Source organism: Sciurus carolinensis, chromosome 11 (genome assembly GCF_902686445.1).
Source record: "Sciurus carolinensis chromosome 11, mSciCar1.2, whole genome shotgun sequence".
Lineage (NCBI taxonomy): Eukaryota > Metazoa > Chordata > Mammalia > Rodentia > Sciuridae > Sciurus > Sciurus carolinensis.
This window is the reverse complement of record NC_062223.1, coordinates 111880896-111907867: the sequence shown is the minus strand read 5'-3', so window position 1 is coordinate 111907867 and position 26972 is coordinate 111880896. Positions and strand designations below refer to the sequence as shown.

Below are 26972 nucleotides of genomic sequence, written 5' to 3'. Positions count from 1 at the left end.
TGTGACCCCCATCTCAAAATAAAAAAATAAAATGGGCTGGGGATGTGATAAAGCACTCTGGGTGCAATCCTCAGTACCCCCCAAAAAAGTTTTGTTTCTATATTTTCAAGGCTGTAATATTTGTACTCAGCTCTTTAAAAGTTATGTTTTAGAAGACTATGTTAATGAGTTGCATATAATCACTAAAAGACATCTCCCCAAATCATATTTCAAATATTTTAATTCAGAACTTTAGCACCATTCCAGAAATAGAAAGTTTTAGTACTGGAAACAACAAATAAATATTTGTTCTTGTATTAGAGCAAATTTACTTTGTTGCAGAAAATAAATTAATAAAATTCTAATGATGGTATGCATTGTAGTTTGCATCTGATATGGTAAATAAAGGAGAAGTTTTATGAAAATGGACTGCTTCTGTCTACTGAGAAGTAAATCTTTTTGTTGTTATCTCAAATTGCAGATGTTTTAATTTTTTAATTTTATTTATTTATTTATGGTACTTAGGATTGAACCCAGTGCCCTGCCACTGAGATACATTTCTGACTCTTTTTAGTTTTATTATAGAGACAGTCTCACTAAGTTACTGAGGCTGGCCTCAAACTTGTGATTCTCCTGCCTCAACCTCCTGAGTAGCTGGGATTACAGGTGTGTGCATGCACAGCTGCAATTTTATTTTTCAAATACACAAGAACCTCATTTGGTTTGTTTGCTTAAGAAGTAAATCTTAGGGGTTGGGGCTGTAGCTCAGTGGTACAGCACTTGCCTAGCATGCATGAGGCACTGGGTTCAATCCTCAACACAACATAAATAAATAAAGGTATTGTGTCCATCTACAACAAAAATTTTTTTTAAAAAGAAGTAACTCTCAGTGACCTCTATCAATTATTCTTTGACACTGTGTTGAGCTTGGGAGGGAGAAGTCCTGAATTAGGTCATAAAGAGAAAGGAAGGAAGGTAGAAATATTATATAAAATATTATATCCAAAAAAATTCCCATTACATTTCAGAAGAATTTTAGGTGTTATGATTATATAGTCAGGATATAATCTGATTCTTCTGTACTATTATACAAGAAAGAAGTTTTGTGATCAGAAAGACTCAAAACTGGGAGACCGATGTGAGAAAATAAGATGCTTCTATGGACTAAGCAAATGCAACTTTTTAAAAATGCTTTCTTTCACACAGTGTACCTCTGAAAGAGGTACAGGTTTTGGAAGGACCCCACCTCTTACAGAAGAAATTATTTCATTAGGTAGTGATTTTATATTGAAAGAAATACCCTTCTATTGCCTTAGGAAAGAGCCAGCATTTGAAGGCGGGTTCAAGGCGTGCCAGGGATAGTCCCCTCCCACAAGGGTACCTTCTTCCTCATTCCTTCCAGAGGACTGCTGGATCCCGATCTGCAGCAAGGAGTTCTGTTTCCCATGCCGTCTGCATTCCTGCCTGTCCACTCCAACCGCTGAAGGGTCTGCCACCTTATAGAGTCTCCACGATTTTAGGAAAAGGAAAAGGACCTCAGATCTTCCAGATCGCTTCCTCTTGCAGAAAACTTATTTGGCACAGGTAAGAAATATCATTCCTCTTTATTTGGAAACTCGAGCGTGGCAATTAGACATAAACAAGCTAAAAATCTATCTATCAAGAGGAGTTTTAACTCCTTTCATATTGCTAAGACAGGCAGTCAGTACAACATAAGGAAATAAGCAAAGTTAGAGCAGAAACTGTTAAGAGTTTCACCATAGGGCAGAGATTCTCCCAACTTTTTGGTCTCTTGCCTCATCTACCCTCTTAAAAATTATTGAGGCCCCTCAGGAGTTTTTGTTTATTTACTTTCTTACTATAATTTACTGTACTAGAAAGTAAAATTTTGAAATTTAAAAATTAGTTACATAATAATTAATCTTAATAGTAAGCTTATCACGTTATCATAACTGACATTTTAAAATTAGGGATAGCTATGTATGTGGAGGGGGACCCCAGTGTGAAAGAATGACCTTTTTTTTTTTTTTTCACTTTTGCAAATCTCTTTAGTGTCTGTCTTTATAATCAGAGTGACTCTTTTTTGCATTCAGTCTATGTCACACAGAATGTAATCTCTGGTAAACTCTTTTGTATCCTTGAGAGAGAATGAGAAAAAAGATAAATCATATCCTAGAATTATCAGAATATAGCTTTGATTTTGCAAACCCAAGAATCATTGCTCTCAAGTGATAAAATAAATAAGCTTTTATTTAAAGGAAGTCTCAACTCCAAATTAATTATACTAAAAACAGGCAAATACTTGGCTGCAAGTATCTGTGACACCACCTTTAGGCTGGGCTACCATTGAAAATATTATGACATTCTCCAGGAGAATTCCATTGCACAATACAGAAAGGACTGAATAAATCTATTTCAAAGTTGAATAACAAAAAATTAGGACCTCCTTAAACTCCTCTGTATTTTTGCCCATGTTCAGCTATATCAAATTCTGTTAAATCCTCCTTCAAAATGTCTTTTTCCCCTACAGTGTGTTTTTTTATTGCTTATAAGACTAAATTCATACTTTTCTATATGACTTCCAAAACCCTCCATAATCTTGTGTTCACTTCATTACAGCAGAACCGTTCCACTACAGTCAAAAACTGGATCCATTCAGTCTACCACCCACAACCACGTTATTCTGGTTATCACATAAATGCTCTTCCCTGTCCCTCTCTACCTACCAACTCTTAACCATGCCCTTCTCCCTCTGTTCAAATCTTGAGCATTCTTTGAGATTAAATTCAATTCTCCTTTTCATACAAGACCATTTCAACTCTATCAGTTCCACTTGACTTTTTACTTTACATCCACATTTAGTAGTTGAGTCTATCTTTTATAATTAATTCTCTCATTTCCTAATTCATCTTTTACTCTCAACCTCTTCCACATCACCATCCACACATTCACAAGATGGCAGAGTTTTCAAAAGCAAAATGTTGTAAAGAACTGAAAAGTTGGGTTTTGATCTTGTTGCTGTTGAGATGAATCTCTACCTGATTGTAGGAAATTAATTATGTAGCATACTTCCTCATTGCATCCCACATTCATTCCAGAGAATTGGAATTCCACAGAAAGGCACTAATAAAAACATTTTTAAAAAAGAATTCCACAGAAAGGATAAACATAATCATAGTAGCTTTTAAAATTCAAGGCATTTTACACTTAATCTGTGTTTTAAGTGCCTAGTGACTTAACAATGCTGCTTGTATAAATATATGTGCTGTGTTAGAATTATAAGGAAGTGGTTACTAGGGCATTTGCCACATATAAATGGTAGTTTCCTGGCAACCTTAACTAGGGTCTAGAATTGCAGACTGCTGGGGCCGGAAAAGACCTTCAAGCTTCACTATCCAACTTCTTTGTTGTCCAAATGAGGAAACTGAGACCCTCAGAGTCAAGTGACTTACCTCAGACAAAACTGGAACTCATGTGGTCCAATTTTTTTTTATTTTTGCTTCAAAAAACCTCTTGTCACTACATATTCCTGGGAGGATCTTTCCAAGGTGGTTTTTAATTCCTTAAAAAAAAAAAAGTCAGTAGCCTGAAAATCTTTAGATGCATGTACAAAACATTTTACCCGGTGGGAACCATAAGTTTTATAGGCTAGAGTTGAGAAAGCAAAGCAAAGGAACATAGATTAGAAAAGATAAGAGAAAAATTAGGAAGAGTGAAGGACAAGAACACACTTGTAATCATAAATGCATTGAGATCTAACAAAGAAAGTGGTAAGAAAAAAACAAATAAATCCAAAATGAACACAAGAAATGAAAAAGAACTGTCAGGGAAAAAAAGAAGGAAGAGAATATTTTTAAAAATCATTCTAATTTTTAAAAATTTATAGGCTCTCCTCATTTTCTTTCTCCTTGGCTTTTAGGTAGAGGAAAAGTGTTTGGTTTTTGGTTTTGTTTTTTCCAGTACTGGGGACTGAACCCAGAGGTGCTATACCATTGAGCTATATCCCCAGTGCTTTTTGTTTTTTATTTTGAGATAGGGCCTCGCTAAGTTGCCGAGGCTGGACTCAAACTTGTGATCCTCCTGCCTCGGCCTCCCAAACTGTTGGATTACATACCATGCCCAACAGTGAAGGAAAAGTTTTAAGACAGAAAAAGGAAATTCTGTTAATACTTTCCATACTATTGTCTTGGCAAAAAGCAAACATTTATTCATTTAATATTTATTGAACTCCTACTTTGTTGTGAGCTCTTTCCAGGTATTGAAGATTTGGGGGAAAAGGATGACATTTTCTAAAGAAACTAAGACTGAAACTAGGAAGACCTGTGTGGAATCAAAGTAATGTTAATTCAGGGTTGTAAGAGCTATTTCAGAGGATGAACAGGGGTGAGAGGGAAGCGGGGTTCTGAGTAGAGAATGATTAGCTAGGAATGGAGGAGGAGTAAGGAAGGTTTTCCTAGTGGAGATATTAAGGCAGAGACTTAAAGGATGGAGGAAAGAAGTTTGGTGGAGGAACAAAACAAAACAAAACAGAAGAAGTCTAGTCTGGCAGGGGAATTATTCTGGCAACAATATGTAATGGGGGAGAGTCTGGAAGCAAGGAAACTTAGTCTAGAAGTACTAAAATAGAAGATATAAAAAAGAGTTGAGGCTTGATTTAAAACATTCCTGGCAACATGAAGAGATACCAAATTCTATAGACATTTCTGAAATCAGAATATCTGGTGTTATCAGACGAGAAAAAGGTTAGCAAAGAAGTCAAGACTGACTCCCAGTGAAAAGTTACTTGGCAATGCTTTGGAAGGTAATTCATTAGCTATCATACCATTCAAACTGGATTGGGAGCCCGAACTTGATTTTTGCAAGTTATGTATTCTCCAACAACTACCACACTCCCTCTTTATAGCCAAACTTCCTGAAAGTAGTTTGTGATCACTCTCTTACTCCCCCAGCCCCGCATTCTTTCCTAGGTCTTTGTCGACCTGCCTTCCGCTGCCTCCAGTTTGTTTGTATAAATTGCTCTACAGTGACCAAAACTTCCTAATTGTCAAATTCAGTGAACACACTCAAGCTGATATCTAAATTATGGGCTCTGCAGCTTCTGAGTTCAAAGAGCCTCTCCTCAAAATTCCTGAGAGTCTTGGCTTCTGTGTCACATCTTTCTCTGGGATTTGCAAAGCTGAACTAAATGCTTCTCATTTAGGCTGTTTTTCTTCTTAGCTAATGAGGTAGTCAATCACTCAACAAATTGCCCAAGTCAGAAACTTTGAAGTCATCCGTTCCTCCTCTTCCTTTTGACTCACAACCCATAATTTAAAAAAAAAAAAAAAAAAAAAAAAAAAAAATCTGCTGTTGAATTCACTACCTTAGTTTATGGTCTCATCAACTTCTAATTGTTAAAACTGCTTCCAGGGATGTTACTCAGTGGTAGAGCACTTGCCTTTTAAGCGTGAGACCCTGGATTCAATCCCCAGCAACACAAAAAATTAATCACTGAAATTGCTTTTGAAGTTGCCTCTGTTCCAGAATTACCCAATGGAATCCATTCTCCATGCTGCTACCAGAGTGAGCTGTTAAGTCATCAATGTAACTATGTTCTTCTCCTGTTTAAAATGTCATTGTTTTTTCAAGGAAAAAAAAAATTCAACTTCTTGAGCTTGCTTAAACGAAGCTTTTATAATCTGACTACCCTTCTGAGGTTTTTGTCAAGGCAACTACATTGCAAGTTCTGTTTCCTGTGAATTGAATTAAGCAAAATCAAACAAATATAATATAAAAATAACAATCTTTGTAGGAAAATGGAAATAATGTGAATTCTTTCAAATTAAATAGTTTATCTAGAATGACATAATATCAAGGCTGACAAGCCAAGTGATTTGTTAACTGTTAACACTATCGTACACATGGAAGTATCTCTTATGCCTGGTAGAATTATCTGCCCCACATCAAAATCATATAAGTTAAGCTATTCTTTAAATATCTCAAAAGTTCTTAAGAAATCCAGATTATTATTGCACTATTTTTCCAACATAATGTTTAAATATTTCTATATCTAGTAATGATGTTATCAACATGTTAAACAGTATTATTACTGCTGTTCTAAAAACATCTCCAAATATTTAAGTTGGAACAAAAGTTAGATGCATGCTATTGATACATAACATACTCCTATTATAGGTCTTTTTTTGTAACTATAAATATATATATACACATATATTTAATTTGAATTTTTGAAAATGTTAGCTGTACTGTCAACTTTGGAAAAAGTATCCCAGTTTACCATGTTGAGTTGGCATTGTACATAAGTAACCATACTGGTCTAGAAATGTTAAATTTAATTTTTTTCCATTTGTATAGGGGTAACACACTGTATTAAATATGTAAGGTCTTATCAATGTGCGTTTGATTACAGAAACTAATAAAGTATTCTCTAAGTATTGAGAAAAAAAGTTAGATGCAAGAAAAAGAAATGTCAAAATACCACCATGGCAAGCTGTGTGGAGAGAGCATTCTAAAAACCAGTAGTAATCATGCCTAGAAAGTAGACAAAAAGGGGCTGGGGAGGTAGCTCAGTCGGTAGAGTGCTTGCCTTGTAAGCACAAGGCCCTGGGTTCGATCCCCAGCACCCCCCCAAAAAAAAAGAAAGAAAGTAGACAAAAAAAAAAAACGCATACACTTTGGTGGTGGTAGCATGCACTACCGGAATATCTCTTCCCATGCTCTTACATTTGTTCCCAAGGAAAAATAGTATCAAACTATGTGAGATCTTCAGAAACACATGCTTCTTGGAATGTGATTACACTTGCATTACTTATGATGAGGCCTCAAACAACCTTCCCTGCTTGCTAGCCTTTGTTTACAAGGTCCTTCTTTGTGGACACTCTCCCCTGGCCTTGAAAATACTGCCTCAGCTTTAAGGCTACACAGTCATCACTTCCTCTGAGAAACCTTCTCCAACACCACCAAACAGAGGGTCTCTTGTAAATTCAGCCCTTAAGTGTTCATTAAACTATGTAACTGTGCGTTTGTCTCCCTCACAAGCATCTGGGTCACTAGAGGACAGGAGCAAAGTTATAATCATGGGTGTTGCATCAGCTTCTGACCTCATACCTGATGCATAGTGGATACTCTCTGACTGAGGAAAGAGTTCAAAAATTATGTAGTAGAGCCAGCTGTGGTGCCATATGCCTATAATCCCAGCTACTCCAGAGGCTGAGGAAGGAGGATTTCAAGTTTGAGGCCAGCCTGAGCAACTTAGCAAGACCCTATCTCGTGGTTTGGGATTTAGCTCAGTGGCAGAGTGCTTGCCTAGCCCTTGCAAAGCCCTGAGTTCGGTCCTCAGTCCTGAAAAAAAAAAAAAAAAAGAGAAGAGAAGAAAAAGAACCAAAGACCCTGTCTCAAAATAAAATAATTTTTTAAAGAAACTGAAGATATAGCTTGGCCATAGAGCACATCTGGGTTCAATTCCCAGTACCGAGAAAAAAAAAAATTCTATAATAGTTACCTTATTCATAAGGTAGTTAAAAATGACTGTTTCCTTTTCTAAATCCATTCACTTACTAAGTACTTCAGTAAATACTAGTTAATTTAATCCAATTCCTGCCCATGCTGCTCAGTATATTTCAAGTGAATTTCTTCAGTAAATGTATGAATTATGTAATACTAAAGTAGAAAAGATCATTGTAGTCATTATTTCACCAATTGATAAACAAACAAAATAGAGCCCCAGGATAACAAATGTCTGCCTTCTCAGTTCATGGAGCCGTTAACAAATGAATTCTGACACTGATAATAGGATTTGTGGTAAGTAATAAAGCCATAAAGATGAATAAAGAAAATGCCCTCATAGAATCTACAATCTAGCCATTATAATTCTTATTTTTAATCTTAAAGTTTATTTGGTTTTCGTAAAACAAATGTTTAGACTTAGCTCAGAAAACTTTTTGTCATCTGCTTTATTATTTTCCCCTCAATCTCCTTTACCCCCCCATTTTAAGAAATTAATTGATAATTCTAAATGATTTATCTTCATTTTATTTAAATTTAGCATTTTATTTATATAAAACACACTTAATAACTATTCACATTTGGATGTAAGGAACTGAACCTAGATGAAACTGTTAAATGCTGACCAAGTAACAAAGTATTTTAGGATAACTTAATTTGAATTGTTTTTTCAACTCAGTTTTAATTTCTTGCTTCCTTTAGTATATATGCTTGCTTGACCTCAGATTTTGCTGCAAAAAAAAAAAAGTGAGTCAGTTCTCTGTATATGATTTATATGTACTCCCCTATATGCCATTGTTTTGGTCAGTTTTCTATGACTATAACAGAATACCTGAGATTAAGTAGTTTATAAAGAAAAGAAATTTATTTTGGCTCATAGTTGTGGATACTGGAAAGTTCAAGATTGGGTAGCCATATTTGATGAGAGCTTCATGCCACTCCAACTCATAATAGAAAGAAGAAGGGCAAGTAGGCATGTGCTCAAGATACAAAACACAAATGATGGACTTACTTTAAGAACTCACTCATGTGAGAAAAGTACCAATCGGTTCACAAGGGCTCTGCCTTCAAGACCCAAACACCTCACATTAGGCCCCACCTCCCAGCACTGCCACATTGGAGACTAAGCCTCAACATGAGTTTTGGTGGGAACAAACCATAGCAACCATTGATGACTCTGATTTACCTGCCCTGCTTGGAGCCCCAACTGTAACCACCCTCAGGGGCAGAAAGCACTGCTAAACTTCAGAGAAGAGCTTCCTGATCATTTTTGGGGTGTAGGAAAGTTCTAAGTTTCCTTTGAAAATCCAATATTTGAGTTTGTTGAAATAAAGTGGCCATTGATAGACTAACAGGAGAAAAAGCCATAACAGACTTACTAACAAGCTAGTGAAGCCTGTGGCCCCTTCTCAGAACAAATGTTTTTACATGCATAAAATTAAACACTTAGAATTAAAAAGGAACTCATTATATTAAAACTGAGTTATAACAATTTAATCAAAATTTAAAATATATGTGCTTCTTTATTAACAGATAAATCAAGATCTCTTGGTGAGACTAATAACTTCTGTAATTTCAAAATAGTAAAGAGCTTAAACGATATTTCAAGATCTCTGTAACAATTGTAACATAACAGGAAATGTGTTTCTATTAGTGACAGTCACAGATGCCACTGATAATTCTGTGGTTTGTTTCCTACACGAATAATGGGAAGAATGCTGAATTTCAGTTAGAAAGTTGATGAGCATAAATATGTATTTTTTCCCATCTAATTCACAGATTTCTCATACTTAGAACCCCTACTCCATGACAAAATACTGGAAGGATAAACACCATATTGGAGTGGGGTGAGGTGGGTAAGAGGAAAGAGCAAAAAGAAGCAATTAGAATTTTTTCCAAATTCTGTATTATTTTATTTTTTAACAGAAAGATCATATTTATGAATTACTTATGTAAAAACATGGTATAATCCAGACTCCACATCCAAAGCTGCTACTGCTGCTCAGGGAGGAAAAGGCCATCAAATACCAGAACCTTTCAACCTTCTCTGACCCTGCCCCAAACCCCAGGTAGAAAAACTATTTTTATCATTGCCTTACCTTCACCACTTTGCCAGTGAAGTTGTGAACCTTTGGCTCCTCATTCATGGGAACCCATTGGTTGTAAGACAGGGATGATCCAGTCCCTAGGTAAAGGACAGGATTAGATGTGTTTCTGGCATCCTCATAAGTAGTATGTTTAAAAGAATATGTTTTTATTACCCAAGGAATAGTAGGACAATAATTCAGCTCAATTTTGAGCCATTTGTTCACAATAATATTGTTTAATGCAAAACTTCTTTCTTTATTCCAAATATCTGATGATTTTTAAGAGAATGTTTAAATGTGTGTACTCATACTGAGCGATAAATGACTTCTGAATTTGTATCAAGTTATTACTAAAAGTTTTCTTTTATATAAAAAGAACAATCATTGTCTCTTAACAACAGATGACTCTTTGCTTCCATTAGGAATAAAGATGGCTGCTGCACCTACAGAACATAATTGCATCAACCTTGTGGAAATGATATTTGTTGGTGATACACTTTACTTCAGAGGTCAGTCGTAAAGCAAAATACGTCAAACAAATGGAGCTCAGATAAATGTATTCAACTAGAAAAGTTGTGAGGTAAACTATTAAGTGATTTCTTTTTGTCACCAAATTCCATTGCAATATTAATATCTCTCTTCTCTCAAAAAAATTGAACCTCTAGAAATTAACCATAACACTTCCAAGGTCCCAGTACTAGTTCCTAGCACATGTCTTAGCAATTTAATTATCAGTAACCCACTCTCAAGGTGGCAGCTGGTGAACATCCTGCAAATCCCACAAAACTGGGTACCTTGAAGAAATACTGTCTCCCAAAGCAAATTGGCAGATTATGAAATCCCCTGAGTATAGAACTTTGTAAGTAAGTTATACCATCTTATATAAATGTATTTGATAAAAATTCATTCTTATGATTAATCTTTCATGGGCAATTTGACTTCAATAGAAAGTTTAGCTTTATTTAAAAGCTTCATAAAAAGTCCATAGGTGACTGCATTTAAACAATAAATTGAAGAATAAAACCTATGACTTTCTAAAATTTCTTTTTAGCTATGTATTAAAATTGATAAATCCTAAACATGAGTTTTAAATCTAACTTACCTAGGAACACATTAAGTCTAGTGAGCTTCAATTTATCAGCCTTTTGAATGATTATACAATATTTCTAATGGAGGTCAACACAAGGTCACCAGTAAAACATATGTTAAAGACAGGAGCAGAAGAACAGAGTCATCAAAGGGTAGAGTAAGAGGAAATTCTGTGTAGAAATATATAATTTAACATATTTTTTTTTCTCCTTTTTCTCTCCCTTAGCTGAAGACGATGGTAAAGTATAATTATATTTCTCTTTATTTGTAAAATAGATAGCTGCCTTTGGCACATTCACATCACTCTTGTCAGCTGGGAGACACTGTCCACATGGTACCAACCTATTTGGGAAGCCATTGTTCCTCAGAGAAATGTGGATTCAATAGCACAGCATAGGAATGAAGATGACCATAAGGAAAACAAAAAAAGAACCATTATGAAATTTGCTTCCTACACCTCAGGAAACTTCTAGCACTTAGGAAGCTACAAAGTCGACCTTGCCTATTACACAGGTCCTAAGATTATCAGAGATGCATAGATTCTCTGGAGGACACAGGAAAAGGAGACCAATGCATGAGAATTGTCTAAAATCAGTACCTCCCTTCTTAAACCTCCTCTCTCAGAAATGCTTTGGGAAGGAGCCTGGGAGGCTCCCATGGAAAGAGTATTCTGAAAGTCAGGAACCTAAGGATGGGTGGTGTAAGCAGACCACAGTCAAAGGCCAAGCTATGAAAGGAAGCATGGCATATATGAGGAACTAAGGGTAATTCAGGATGGGAGTAGAGTGGGAGGAGGAGGACGACGACAGAGGCTAGTGAGAAATAGGGTGCAGATTAAGAAGTTCTCTTATTCCAAGATAAGGAATTTGGACTTTGGCTCAGGGGTAATAGAGATTTACTAAGCACTGAATAGCTAGGATACAAATTAGGTTGTCATAATAAAGATACCCACAAGTATAGTAGTTGAATAAGAGAAAATTTCTCTCTCAAATGAAGTTCAAGTAGGAAGCCATTTATATGACTGGATGCAGCCTGATGACACTGGAATCTCAAATTCCTTCTTTCCTGTTACTCTATCATCCCCTAGTTATTGAACTCATTCTTACAGTTCAGAATCATCCTACTTCCAGGTCTACAACCCAGTTACCAAGAAAGGTCACTAAAGGAAGACCAGCCCATTCCTTTTAAAGGCTCTACTTGGAAGCTATACACATCAATTCCATGCATATTCCATTGACTAGACACATGGCCACACCAACTGCAAGGAAATCTGGAAAATATATTTTTATTCCGGGTGACCATGTGCCTCATTAGAATTCAGGGATAATATGATCATCTTCTAAAATACCCTTCTAGCTTCAGTATAAAGAACTGATGGTGCAGGATGAGGATGTGGGGGATTAAAAAAAAAAAAGGAAAAAAAGGAAGATAACAGTTAAGGGACTGTTATTTTAGTCCCTAAGCAAAATGGTGTGGAGTGACAATGAGGAGCTGCAAATGGATTTTAGAAATACTTGAAAGAACCAATAGGACATTGTTTGGGGTTAGATTTGGAAGGGGATATAGACTAAGGCAGAAAAGGTGATACCTATGTCCCCCATCACCACCGCTGGACCAGAAAGCATCAATTAGGTTTTGCAGCAGGAAGTTTGGTGATCTTAGTGAAAGCAGTTTGATAGAGAAATGGAGGCAAAGGCAGATTTCAATAGGTAGAAGAGTAAATGGAAAGTAAAGAAATGATAAAGACAGTTCTTGCCAGAAGCTTGGCTGTTAAAAGAGAGAAAGTAGGCAATAGTTGTACAGTGGGGTCCACTTGGAGGCATTTTCAATCTCAAAGAGATTTACGTTTTCTGATTATGAAAATAATGTGTTCATGTATGATGTGTCAAAATGCATTCTACTGTCATATATAACTAATTAGAACAAATTTTAAAATAATGTGTTTATTATTATTCATTTTGACAAAGAAGATGCTTTCTGACCCTTGATTTTCAAGGCTGCATGGTGCAACACGGTGCCTAGTACCTTCAACAGCAGCACTCAGCAGCCAGGCTTGGAGTTTTGTAGTAGAAAGATAAATGAGTTCAAGATGTAAAATACCAACATAAAAAATAGATAAAATGAGATTTGACTGCAAGGGAAGGAAGGGAAGATAGGAAAAGATTAGGGAGGAAATAGGAGACTCAGGACACTGAAGGACTTAGTGAAGTCTGAGAATCTGTATAGTTGGAGTAAACAGGAGACTGATCAAAAGTGAATATTTGAAGTGAACATTTTAGAGGGTGGTTCTGAGCAGTAACAGGCACCAGTGAGCCTTTGGAAGCCAGTTAAATAAAACAGTCAACTTGATCATAACCACTTCTGGTACAGAAGACTGTAATCATTATTGAAAACAGAAATGTACAGTGTGTCTATTTGTACACATAGAAAAAATATATTTTAATAAAATTGAATGTATGTTGTAGACCACCTGGAATCAGATTACTTTGGTAAGCTTGAACCTACAGTCTCAATCATACGAAATTTGAATGACCAAGTTCTCTTTGTTAATCGGGGAAAGCAACCTGTGTTTGAAGATATGCCTGATTCTGACTGTTCAGGTATGTTTTTTCATATTTCCAAATTCAGAGATGATTATTGATTTCTTCTCATTCCATTTTACTGCCTACATCTTTCTATACCAGATCCAATCCTTAGATGAAAAGTCATGAAAGTAATAATAATTTCACTTATAAAACACTTTGTGGACATCCATGTTTTTTAGTTAGGGTGAAAAATTGGATCTAATAAACACATTGCTAGAGTTTACAGCATTCTGCACCTACATTTGGATCACTAATCCCTTCATTTTAATTGAAGTAACTGTATAAGGTCTCTATAGAGTTGGATCCTTAATCCTTGCTGGTTATACTGAAAATAGCAATAATATTTGATAACATTTAAAAACTCAAAATTAAAAAATTAATTTGGAAGCATTTCAAATGAATCAGTCTTCCACCAGAAACTTCTAGGATTGTCTTAGAAAATGAGAATGTTTACTGAGTCTCCCAAGGATATGAATTCCAAATATCAGAGTTTGGGGCCAGGTTGAAGTAGTGAATGTGCATTCTTGAAAACTACTGAATTTATACCTTAATAAATATATTTTAATAGTCTACTTTGCATTCAAAAGCTAAAGACAGTCTTAGAATTCAGAATATCTTTAACATATTCAAGAAGTTGTCACATATGTGTGGTAACATACATTTAAACATGTTTTAAAGAGGCCTGGAATATAGCTCAATAGTAGATTGCTTGCCTTGCATGCACGAGACTCTGGGTTCCATCCTGCAACAACAGCAACAACAACAAAAAATCTTTTAAATGTGTTTAGAAAGTCTGGCTAGCTGTGTGTAGTCTCCTTCTGCTGTCTGGTCAAATCTCAGAGTGCAGAATTGGCAGTGGGTCTATGGACTAATTGTTGGTTAAATTTCCAAAATATCAATGTGCAAAAATTCTTCTAACTAGTATTCTCATTTACTAATGTTTATTTCAGATAATGCACCCCAAACCATATTTAAAATATACATGTATAAAGATAGCTGTGCCAGAGGTTTGGCTGTAACCATCTCCGTGAAGTGTGACAAAATTTACACTCTTTCCTGTGAGAACAAAATTATTTCCTTTAAGGTAAGACTGAACCTGACTTTGTTTTTAGTCATATTAATGGACGAAATTAGAAAAGTCGAATATCCTCAGTCCAGCCTTTGATCTTAAGCAAAAAAGAGCAAGAAACAGAACCATTGAGATGGATACTTAACAAAAAATTGTCAAACTCTTCAACCTCTTGTGATAACACTATGGTTTTTCTGAGCCTGTCACAGAATGAAGAGGCACACTTGTTTCATAACCTGGGTGTCTTAATAACCAGCCTACATACAAATAGTAGTATAGAATAAATATGTGAATTATAAATTCATTTAATAATAGCATATGACTTTCTAGATAAACTCTGGCTATATTCATTGAAACTAATTGTCTTAGAAATCTACTTTATAAACTATGATGATAACATTTTAATGCCTAATTGTTCTGTTCTTGCTTCTTAGCCTAAGTCTTAGTCACATTCTTCAGTTTTCAGTTGATGTATCCTATTTTTAACATTAAACTAATTCAATAAAATTAATATCACCTGTAAAATAATGCTGTAATTATCTCAAAGCCAAATATAAAATATTTCTTGTCATTACTTTTTTCTCTATTATTCTCCATTATTCTGTACTATTTTTCTGTTTTCTGTATCATTATTAGATAAACAACCATTTTAACTATAGCTAGATCCTGACCTCAGAAAATTCCTTTCCAATGAGAGTAGCAAGAGGTTGCTGGCAAATTGACAGTGGTTTAAAGGAGAAGTCCATGTTATAAAGACTCAATCTGGGGGTCGGGTTGTGGCTCAGTGGTAGAGCGCTTGCCTAGTGTGTGTGAGGCACTGGGTTCTATCCTTAGCACCACATAAAAAATGAATAAATAAAATAAAGATTTAAAAGGTGCTTAAAAAAAAAAGACTCTGTCTGAGTGGGAGTTTTCTAACAAAGAACCATTGTCAGACTCACCAGTCCCCACTGAAAAGAGTTTGGGTATGACCTCAGTGGAGAGTCCAAGGAGTAACCTGAGAAAGGAAAAAATGAAAAAAGAAAAAAAAAAAGCTATTTTAAAATATAATCCAAGTAAGGACAGTGACTGTGCACGAGATAAAACCTCCAGAAAAATCCCTGAGCTATTCCCTTCTAACTAGAGTGCACCCCTTCAGGTAGCAATTTAAGAGTCCCTATTCCAGAAGCTCAGTTATCATATTGGTATTTGAGGTCTGGAATGAAAGGGCAGGGTAGAAAAAATAAAGCATGCTAACTGAACAAGAGAATCAGAAGGGAAGGAGATGGCCAATCTCAGGCTCTTGGGTAGAAGAAAACTACTTCACCTGCAGAGGCAGATTCAGAATCTGAGATAATAGTGATTTGCACATGAATTTTTGTTGGGAAAGATTGACTAGAAATGCTTGGAATGTAGTAGGAATTGGGACAAATCCAGGTTTAGGGGACCCTGATGCTTATATAATTTTGGTGACCCATTTAAAGAAAGAAAATATAAAATTATCAAAGGCATAAACTATAATTTATTTAAATTTTTTTAAAAATAAGGGCCTTAGGCCAGGTGAGCACTGTGGCGCAGACCTGTAATTCCAACAACTTGATGACCAGGACAGGAGGATAGCAAGTTCCAGGCCAGCCTTGGCAACTTAATGAGACCCTGACTCAAAATTAAAAAAAAAAAAAAAGGGAAGGGGGCATGCCCAATAGTAAGTTACTACCCCTAGGTTCAATCCCTAGTACAAAAAAGAGGGCCTTAGAAAAGACCCTTGCACGTGATCAATCCTGACATTGAAGCTTCAATAGCTTCTCAGAGAATTTATTTCTGGAAGGGACTCAGTAAATATTAGTTGAATGGATGGTTGAAAAGAAAAAAAAAAAAAAAAGAGGGAAGGGGGAGGAGAGAAGAGAGGTGAGGTGGGAGGAGTAGGCTAGGACCAGTATTAGCTCCTGTTCTTTAATCCCTTTTCCTCCACTAATAATGATCTTAGTTGTGGTTACTCTAAAATAGGTTCTAGATAATAAGACATATCTGGCTGCCATTTTATGCTCACTTTTCTGTGTTACTTATTAGCTCTGAAGTTCTTTGAGCAAGAACCTTTACAACACCAAGAGGATTTTGCTTCAAGAATTACTGTCAGTATCTGTTTCTTACCTATACATTCAGACTTCATAGTGAAATCAGGAAAGATACAAAAGAGCGGATGTCAGGTCCAGCTTAACTTTACCTGCATCCAATTCATCCTTCCTCATGTAAAGAATCCTTGGCCCTTAGAGCACATGTTTCGCCAGGTACACTTTCCAAGTTGAGGTTCTCCAAGGTCACTATATTCATTTGTTGTGTACCTTCCCTGGGATGACTTTAAGTGGCCAAGACCAAGACTCAGGAAAATCCCAAGAATTTTCTTATCTCACTTCTGAAATGTGACACTGAAAAATAATTAAAGAGATCACCTATTTTATCCACACTCCCACTTTCAACTATAACTTTCCATGCTAGGTCTGACCTAACAAGTTCATTTCCCTCTGTAATACAGTTTTTGATATTTTTTGGTTAAGAATTATTTCTTACTTATATATTAGACTTCAGCTTAGTCCAGATTGATTTCTGCAGTTTAAGGTTTCTTCCTAAATTGTGATTTACTATAGACAACTGCAAAAGAAGACACCAGTGACAGAACTAATTTATACTGTTATCAACTCAGGATCCCCACATGGTAAAGGAAAAGGTTATATAATTAAGTTGGAAGTACTCATCCCCACCAGTGCTCTAGAGTCTTTAAGCCATCTTATGAGAAAGACGGATGGATGCTATTTTAATTCTTAAAGTTTATTCATCAGTCCCTATGATCATGGGAATCCTTGCTACTATAGGCTCAAAATTTAGTCCAAAATGTCTACTGGTTCCAGGATTAACATGGAAGAAACTTGGTAGTTCCCACATTTTCTAGTCCGTGCTGATTAGTAAACATGATGAAATAATAAGAAATGTACAGGCACTACTTATGGTTAGATGACCAGCAGGATTGTAGTTCCAAGTAATCTAACCATTCCTCACAAGACCTTGTCCTCTGGCTGAAAGATACAGGAATCAATAATTGACTTTTCAGGGCACAGCCCAGCCAAGTAGGCTATATTCATGATAAAAATTCAAGACCACTCTGAACCAGCATGCTTGGCAGGGAAACAGTCAAGGACTGTTGAGTGAGTCAGTATAGCAGGGATGTACAGGACCCAGCCTTAGAACAACTATTGTATCTAATTATAGTAAAGTGTAGTTCCACTCCACTGAAAGAAGAGGTTGAGATTTTTGGCATTTCCTGCCACTCAGAATTGACTCAGATACTAGGGCTATTTAAGTTTATAGAAGAATGGTTTTTCAACTTTTTGTCACTATAACCAAAATACCCCACAAGAACAACTTAGAGAAGAAAAAGTTTATTTTGGCTCACAGTTTTTGAGGTTCAGGTCATGGTTGGCCAGCTCCATTGCTCTGAGTCTGAGGTAGGCAGAACATCATGGCAAAAGTTCATGGTTGAGGAAAAATTACTCAGCTCATGGCAGCTAGGAAGCAGGGGACTGAGGCAAAGCACAAGGGACAAAATATAAACTCCAAAGGCACACCCCCAGTGACCTACTTCCTTCAGCCACACCCTTTCTGTCTATAGTTACCACCCAGTTTGTTCAATTTTCTTTATGGTTCTTGGGATTGAACCCAGGGTTTTGTGCATGCTAGGCAGTTATTCTACCACTGAGCCAAAACCCCAGCCCTGTCTATTCAAATTATTAATCTACTTAATGTGTTAATTCACTAATTAAGTTACAGTTTTCATAATCTAATCATTTCACCTCTGATCATTTTCTACATTAACAGGAGCCTTGGGGGTACACCTCATAAGCTATAAGAGAAGAGGTCATCAGTATCTATAGATGTGAATAGCTGAAGAGGAAATGTTATTAGCCCAAAAAGGTGTATTTGCCAGAACTCCATTTCATCTTGAGCAGATGTGGAGTCCACTTAAGGGAAATGGAGAGAAGGAAGCTATCCAATGACAGGGAAAACAAGAAGTCTGGATGTGGATGTGCATTCATGATGGAAAAGAGTCAGAATGGGAGGATAGATATTAAAGAGAAGAGATCAATACTTATACATTTAGAGGTTTTTTTTTCTTAACTTTCAAGAAGAAAAACCACTTTAGTTCTGTTCAATAGGATACTTCTAAATAAACTGCACATATTCAAATTGTTCATGTCCTATAAAAGTTAGTTAGCGTTTTGTTTTGTTTTGTTTTTCTATAGGAAATGAATCCTCCTGATGACATTAACGAGACAAAAAGTGACATCATATTCTTTCAAAGAAGTGTTCCAGGACATGATGATAAGATAAAATTTGAGTCTTCATTGTATGAAGGATACTTTCTAGCTAGTAAAAAAGAGAAAGACCTTTATAAACTTACTTTGAAAAAACAGGATGACTATGGGGATAAATCTGTAATGTTCACTGTTCTAAACAAAAACTAAAAATTAAAATTTGTTTTCTGAGTTTTTTGTGTTTCAGAAAGATTGTAAGAATTTATGGGCTTTATCAGAGTCCTTTGTGTTGCTACAGCAAAATACTTGAGACTGGGTAACTTATAAAGTAAAGAGGTTTATTTGGCTCATGATTCTAGTGCTGGAGGATCAGAACAGCATGTTGCTAGCATCCTGCTAAGGGCTCCCCTGACTGTGTCAAAACATCATAGAAAAGTGGAAGAGAAATAGCCATATGAGGAAGGTGCCAAACACATGGATTGGACTCACTTTATAATAACCCACTCTTGAGAGGGTTTCCAAAGTGGACCTTCATGATCTAACCACTCCCACCAAACCCACCTTTAAGGTTCTACCACCTCAATTTTATTACATCAGGGACCAAAAGCTTATAGCATGAACCTTTAGGAAACAAACCATATGCAAACCATAGCAAGCCTATACTTGTAGTGATGAAATAAAATTAACAATGATCTCAAAATGTATAATTAAAAAATGAGTAAATGGTGCCTAGGGATGAACGTAGCTCAGTAGTAGAACACTTGCCTACACATATGAGACTCTGGGTTTGATCCCAGCACTATAATAAAAATAAATAAATAAGTGGGTTGGGGGTGGAACTCAGTGGTAGAGCACTTGCCTAGCATGTGTGTGACCCTGGGTTCAGCCCCGAGTACTGAAAAAAAAAAAAAAAAAAAAAAAGACGCTCAAAGAATTGGTTTACCTAAGTGAATAAAATATTTGTATAATGTAAAAAATTTAAAATACATACAACATTGTGCTGGGCCTGGTGGCATCCTCCTATAATCCCAGCGGCTCAGGAGGCTGAGGCAGGAGGATCTTGAATTCAAAGTCAACCTCAGTAAAAAGCAAGGTGCTAAGCAACTCAGTGAGACCCAGTCTCTAAATAAAATACAAAAAAGGACTGGGGATGTGATTCAGTGGTTAAGCACCTCTGGGTTCAATCCCCAGTACCAAAAAAAATTAAAAAAAAAAAAATACAACATTGCAGCTGGCACATATATTGTACTCAATGGAATTGTTTTGAATCTTTTGGGTTATTGAGCCTAATGATGAGAAATATTGATATTTTACTTTTTTGTTGGGGGGAGGGAGGCTGGATATTGAACTCCGGGTACTTTACCCCTGAGTTACATCGCCAACCCTTTTGGTTTTTATTTTGAGACAGGGTCCCACTCAGTTGCCAAGACTGCCCTGAAACTTCCAATCCTCCTCCCTGGCCACTGAAGTTGCTAGGATTACAGGTGTGTACCACAGATCTGCCCTTACATTTTCTAATTTTAAAAATATCCTTAAAGCTATTGAACTTTCTGGGACACTTCACTTGACAAGTTTCTGAATTTCTTCTGAAGGCAGGATATCATTAAAAGTCAGTTTGAAATGAGGAGAAGGGGAGAAAAAACTCAAATTACTAAAATTTGTGATGAAAAAGGAAATATCACAACACACTACTGAAATATAAAACATAATTATACTCCAACAAAAAAATCTATACTCCAACAAAATAGAAAATCTCAAAGACATCGACAGGTTTCTAGAGACATATGATCCCCCCAGACTGAATCTGGAGGACATACATACACAATTTAAATAGGTCAATTTCAAGCAATGAAATAGAAGAAGACATCAAAAGCCCGCCAACCAAGAAAAGTCCAGGACCAGACAGATTCTCAGCTGAGTTCCATAAGACCTTCAAAGAAGAACTCATTCCAATACTCCTCAAAGTATTCCATAAAATGGAAAAGGAGGGAACCCTCCCAAACTCATTCTAAGAAGCTAATATCACCCTCATACCCAAACCGGACAAAGACACATTGAGGAAAGAAAACTTCAGACCAATAGCCCTAATGAACATAAATGCAAAAATTCTTAACAAAATTTTAGAAAATTGCATACAAATACATATTCAAAAGATAGTACCCCATGATCAAGTGGGTTTCATCCCAGGGTTGCAAGGTTGGTTCAACATCCGAAATCACTAAATGTCATTCACCACATCAACAGGCTTAAGGTTAAGAATCACATGATTATTTCAATAGATGCAGAAAAAGCATTTGACAAAATACGACACCCCTTCATGCTCAAAACACTAGAAAGAATAGGGAGAGTAGGAACATACCTCAACATTATAAAGGCCATCTATGCTAAGCCCAAAGACAACATCATTCTAAATGGACAAAAACTGAAAGCTTTCCCCCTAAAAACTGGAACAAAGCAGGGACCACTTTTACCACTTCTATTCAACATCATCCTTGAAACTCTAGCCAGAGCAATTAGACAGACCAAAGAAATTAAAGGAATACGAATAGGAAAAGAAGAACTCAAAACCATCACTATTTGCCAAGGACATGATTCTATAGTTAGAGGAGCCAAAAAATTCCACCAGAAAACTTTTAGAACTCATAAATGAATTCAGTAAAGTAGCAGGATATAAAATCAATGCTCATAAATCTAATGCATTTTTATTCATAAGTGATGAATTCTCTGAAAGAGAAATTAGGAAAACTACCCCATTCACAATACCCTCAAAAAAAAAAAAATACTTGGGGAATCAATCTAACAAAAGAGGTAAAAGACCTCTACAATGAGAACTACAGAACACTAGAGAAAGAAATTGAAGAAAACTTTAGAAGATGGAAAGATCTCCCATGAATAACCAAAGCAAAGACCCAGAATAGCCAAAGCAATCCTTAGCAGGAAGAGCAAAGCAGGTGGTATCACAATACCAAACCTTCAACTATACTACAGAGCAATAATAATAAAAACAGCATCATATTGGTACCAAAATAGACAGGTATACCAATGGTACAGAACAGAGGACACAGAGACAAACCCACATAAATACAGTTTTCTCATACTAGACAAAGGTGCCAAAAACATACAATGGAGAAAAGATAGCCTCTTCAACAAATGGTGCTGGCAAAACTGGAAATCCATATGCAACAAAATGAAACTAAATCCCCATCTCTCACCCTGCACAAAACTCAACTTGAAATGGATGAAGGGCCTTGGAATTAGACCAGAGACCCTGCCCACAATAGAAGAAAAAGTAGGTCCAAATCTTCATCATGTTGGTTTAGGACCAGACTTCCTTAACATGATTCCAAAGCACAAGAAATAAAAGCAGGAATCAATAATTGGGATAGATTCAAACTAAAAAGTTTTTTCTCAGCAAAGGAAACAATCAACAATGTGATGAGAGAGCCTACAGAGTGGGAGAAAATCTTTGCCATACACACTTCAGATAGAGCACTAATCTCCAGAATCTATAAAGAACTCAAAAACTTTATGCTAAGAATACAAATAACCCAATCAATAAATGGGCTAAGGAAATGAGCAGATACTTCACAGAAGAAATTCTACAAATAAACAGATATATGAAAAAATGTTCAACATCTCTAGTAATAAGAAAAATGCAAAGATTTCATCTCACCCCAATTAGAATGTCTATTATCAAGAATACCAGCAACAATAAGTGTTGGCAAGGATGTGGGCATAAAGGTACACTCATACATTGCTGGTAGGGTTGCAAATTAGTACAGCCACTCTGGAAAGCAGTACGGAGATTCCTTAGAAAACTTGGAATGGACCCACCATTTGACCCAGCTGTCCCACTCCTTGGCCTATATCCAAAGGACTTAAAATCAACATACTACAGTGATGCAGCCACTTCAATGTTCATAGCAGCTCAATTCACAATAGCTAGATTGTGGAACCAACCTAGATGCCCTTCAATAGATGAAGGGATAAAGAAACTGTGGTATATATACATAATTGAATATTATTTAGCCATAAAGAAGAATAAAATTATGGCATTTGCAGGTAAATAGATGGAGTTGGAGAATATCATGCTAAGTGAAATAAGCCAATCCCAAAAATCCAAAGGTTGAATGATTTCTCTGATAAGTGAATGATGACACATAACAGAGGGTTGAGGGGAGGAAAGAATGGAGGAAGGATGGGTAGCATAGAGGAAAATGAGAGGTGGGGAGAGGGTAGGGGGAAGGAAAAATAATAGAATGAAACAAACATCATTACTCTATGTACATGTATGATTACACAAATGGTGTGACTCTACTTGGTGTACAACCAGAGAAACAAAAGTTGTACCCCATTTGTGTACAATGAATCCAAATAAAATTTTTAAAAAGTCAGTTTGATTCTGAATCCAGCAACATAAAAAAGGATTATATACTCTGACCAGTGTCATTCATCCCAGAAATTCAAAGATAGTCTAACATCCTAAAATCAATTAACACAATTTACATATAATAGAGTGAAGGATTAAAAGCACATTATTGTATCAATAGTTTCAGAAAAAAGGATTTGACAAAATCTAAACCATAATAAGAATTCTCAACAAACTTGAAAGAGAACTTCCTCAATGTGATAATTGTCATCTATAAATACCTACAACTAACATCATACTGAATACTTTCCCCCTGAGATCAGAAGTATGCAAGCATGTCAGATCTTATAGCTTCTATTCAGTGTTATACTGGAGGTTCTCGTCAGTGCAACTTGACAAGAGAAAGAAATAAAGACATCAAGATTAAAAATGAAGAAGTTTTTATTTGAAAATGACATGAGTTTGTGAGTAGAAAATCTTATATAAAAAACATGCGCGAGCGTGCACACACACACACACACACACACCTGTTAGAACTAATAAACAAGTTCAGCAACTTACAGAATATAAGATCAACATATTAAAAAATTGTTCTCTACATACCAGCAATAAACTATCTGCAAATAAAATAAAGAAAACAATTCCATTTAAAATATTAAAATGAATAAAATACTGTAGTCCCACTTATCTGCATTTCTCTTTCTGCAGTTTCAGTTACCTAAGAACAACCATGGTCAAAAAATATTAAATGGAAAATTCCAGGGATAAAAAACTCATAACTTTTTAACTGTGCACTGTTCTGAGCAGCATAATAAAATTCTTCACAATCCTGCTTTGTCCTGCCTGAGACATGAATCATTCCTTTGTCCATGCTATATATACCACCCACCCTGTTGTTCACCTAGTAGCAATCTTGGTTATCAGATTGACTCATACACAGTATAGTGCTTATGTTCAAATAATCCTTATTTTACTTAATAATGACCCCAAAGTGCAACAGTGGTGATGCTAGCAATTCAGGTATGCCAAAGGAAAGCCATAGAGTGCTTTCTTTAAGTGAATAAGACAATTTTTTGTATGTATACATACATGGAAAAGACATACTATGTATGAAATTCATTACTATCCAAGGTTACAGGCATCTATTGGGGGTCTTGGAATATAACCCCCACTGATAAGGGGGGACTTCTTACTTTTAAATAAATTTAGCAAAAGAAGTGTAAGACTTGTTCACTGAAATTTTCAAACTATTGTTGAGAGAAATGAAAGGTGATCTAAATAATTGGAGAGACGTTCCATGTTAATGATTGGAATGATCAATATTATTAAGATGACAGTTCTCCTGAAATTAACCTATAAATTCAACTAAGTGAGTGTTGAATAGGAGTTTCAGCTAATCATAGCATGATCTTAACAGGAAAAGTTCTTTAAAACACATACAAGTCAGATTATATTAAACAGAGCATTTTATGTCCTTTTCCTCATATTTACAGTTTGATCATTTTTTATATTGGCTAGAATCTGAAATCAGTCTTTGCCACAGGCCTGTGTCTTAGAAAAGTAAATCTGATAATGTGCTGCTCTCTTATTTGTAAGCTTTGTTTATTGTTGACATTCTTAAATTTTTTATAATATTAAAGAAAAAAGCTGCGAGTAAACCCAGTGTGGTGGGGCACACCTGCAATCCCAGAAACTTGGGAGGCTGAGGCAGATCACAAATTCAAAGCCAGCCTCAGCAACTTAGCAAGGTCCTAAGCAAGTTAGTGAGAACCTGTCTCAAAATAAAAAATAAAAAAGGGCTGGGGATGCGACTCAGTTGTTAAGCACCCTTGGGTTCAATCACCGGCACCAAGAAAGAAAGGTGAGAGCAACTTTGTTTAGCATCTCTGACCTGGTCAGGGTTAAGAACTGAGGAGCAGAGTTGTGCTCTTTTGTTTTCTAAACTCCTTTACTCCTGCTTTCTTGTGTTTGACTCCAGATAACAGAATGTGGATATATAGAGACAGTGTGAACTGATGAAATGAAATGAAATGGGTTTTGGAATCATATAATCTTATTTTGAATCTTGCAACATAACCTAAGACTTGTCCCAGGACCAAAGTACACAAGAGACGTGTACCTGAACACCATCTCTCTCAAGCTCAGTTTCTTCACGTGTAAAAAGAAATACCTACCTCGCAGGGTGGTCGTAGAGATCAAATGAGTAAAGTTCTCAGTTGTATCTGGCACTAGTGTGATGGCAAAATCATACCTGGTTGTGAAATGAAATTACAAAAACGTTATGGTAAGAGTCCAATGCCTGGGGAAGGGATCAGTTCCCCTCTCCTCTCTTAGGCTTTCTCCAGAAGGGTCCCTACCTTTTGCATTGTCAATAACTGCACTGAGTCTGACTACTCCCTCCTGAAACATAATAGATGTCTGTGAAAAGAGCTGTTTCTTCTTATCTGTTCTATGAGCATGCTTTATATTAAAGACCCTGCACAAGGCCTTCCACTGTATACATTAGGAATTTTTTTAAAAAAAGAGGAAAAAGCCCCAATGATAGAATGGGTCTAAGATGATATCAAATAACCTAAAAATATTGTGAGAATATTGTAGATCGGGGCTCAGAATTTTGGAGTGCTAATCTCCTCCGGCCCCCTGGCGTGAAATAGTTTGGTTTCTCCTACTTTTCAAGTGCCGTCTTATCGTTTCCACAACACTGGAACATGGTAGCTAAGAAGGATTATTTCCCTCCTTCCACTTCTCCATGCACCCACCACCCACTTCCACCTTGGCTCGTGCACACACGTCATCTCTCAGAAACAGGCTTGCCTTCCCACAGAAAGTAACCCCACCCAGCTTCATGCCATTTCTCTTCCCGCAATACATAAACTCATTGCTCACTCTGAAGGAATAAAAACATCACTGTTTGTTTACTGTCCTTTCTGTCTCTTAGACAAATGTTGCTTTTTCCCCTATCTTATCTCAACACATGAGCTTTATCATTGAAAGAGAAAACTGTCAGGACAAAAAAGCCTGTTTTGTTTTGCTCGTTGGTTTTCCAAATTTTAAGCCCTTGATTTTGTTGTACCAAAGAATTTTAATTTAACCTAGGCCATGGAAAATAGCAATTCGCAGCTTAAAGATTCGCTGAATTTACTCAGTGAGTTGGACTCACGAAACCCATTTAACTAAATGAGAGTTTTTATTCACGGTTACAAGTGTGCTGGAAATGTGTCCTTTGATTTTCCCTCTGATGGTGATGATGGGTTTGCTTGTGAGACCCTGTCTTTTATCTAGGACATAAATTCATTGTCTCTCATAGAGCTCTGTTCTGGAAACTAGAACATAAAAATGGTAAATGATATAGGCACTGGACAAATAAAAGTTGAGGCAAGACGCCATGAGACTATACCTTCCCCCAAAGAGTTCCTCAACTGCCCTACAATGGAAGCACTTTCAAGAGACAAATGTGAGCACTTTCCTCCTAGTGAGCGAGCACAGATTTGTTGGAAGTTATCTCTGTAGGTCAGAGGGTGGCAGATGTGTCTTAGTCCGCAAACTGAGGGGTAAGAAATGCAACAATATTTCTTTATTTTAATTTCCTCGCCAAGTTCTCACTATTCTGAGGGTGGTGAACTTTTAATTTAGGTAATTGCTGGGGTGCTCCTTCTTCCTCCAGAAGAGGAACTTTGGAGGCCTAACAGACACCTCCCATTTAACTTATCTAAAATAGAATTTGTCCTAGCAGTTTTTCCATCCATGTTTGCCACCATATCCCTGGATGTGCCCCAGACCTTTCTAAGTCACCTTCTGTGACATGGTCAGTAAAGGTCCCTCCTAGAAAGAGGTGCTAAGGGTTCCCTTAAGTCTTCTCTGCTATTCTGTCACCACTAAACCTTCCTTTATAGGCTTTCATTGTATGTGTCCCTGCAGGATGCTGCCCATCTGTCCCAGTGCCTAAGAATATCCCCTAAATCTACCTGATGCACCACAGTAGTTGATGGTGAACTTGTGTATGAC

The 26972-nt window shown here is 36.4% G+C and overlaps 1 protein-coding gene and 1 non-coding gene across 4 annotated transcripts; both read left to right on the top strand.

Moving 5' to 3' along the window:
• Window positions 1–1369: 1369 nt before the first annotated feature.
• Il18 (interleukin 18) lies at window positions 1370–18830 on the top strand. 3 transcript variants are annotated; one of them, XM_047518121.1, is made up of 7 exons: window positions 1382–1563; window positions 9409–9551; window positions 9992–10078; window positions 10885–10896; window positions 13124–13258; window positions 14194–14327; window positions 18587–18830. In XM_047518121.1, exons 3-7 carry the CDS (start codon window positions 10000–10002, stop codon window positions 18806–18808), a joined length of 582 nt encoding a protein of 193 aa, XP_047374077.1. In that variant the 5' UTR covers window positions 1382–1563; window positions 9409–9551; window positions 9992–9999; the 3' UTR covers window positions 18809–18830. The 3 variants fall into 3 exon arrangements, with proteins under 3 accessions (XP_047374076.1, XP_047374077.1, XP_047374078.1); XM_047518122.1 differs by lacking the exon at window positions 9409–9551 and adding an exon at window positions 8185–8229; XM_047518120.1 differs by lacking the exon at window positions 9409–9551 and having other exon boundaries at window positions 1370–1563.
• On the top strand, window positions 6535–6609 carry Trnat-ugu (transfer RNA threonine (anticodon UGU)). Its single transcript has one exon. It is a non-coding gene; the product is annotated as a tRNA-Thr (tRNA).
• Window positions 18831–26972: the final 8142 nt, after the last annotated feature.

Coding starts and splice junctions, on each gene's coding strand:
- Il18 (XM_047518120.1), top strand. CDS start 10,000: ATGGCTGCTGCACCTACAGAACATAATTGCATCAACCTTGTGGAAATG. Junction 13,259..14,193: donor GCCTGATTCTGACTGTTCAG/GTATGTTTTTTC, acceptor TGTTTATTTCAG/ATAATGCACCCCAAACCATA. Junction 14,328..18,586: donor ACAAAATTATTTCCTTTAAG/GTAAGACTGAAC, acceptor GTTTTTCTATAG/GAAATGAATCCTCCTGATGA.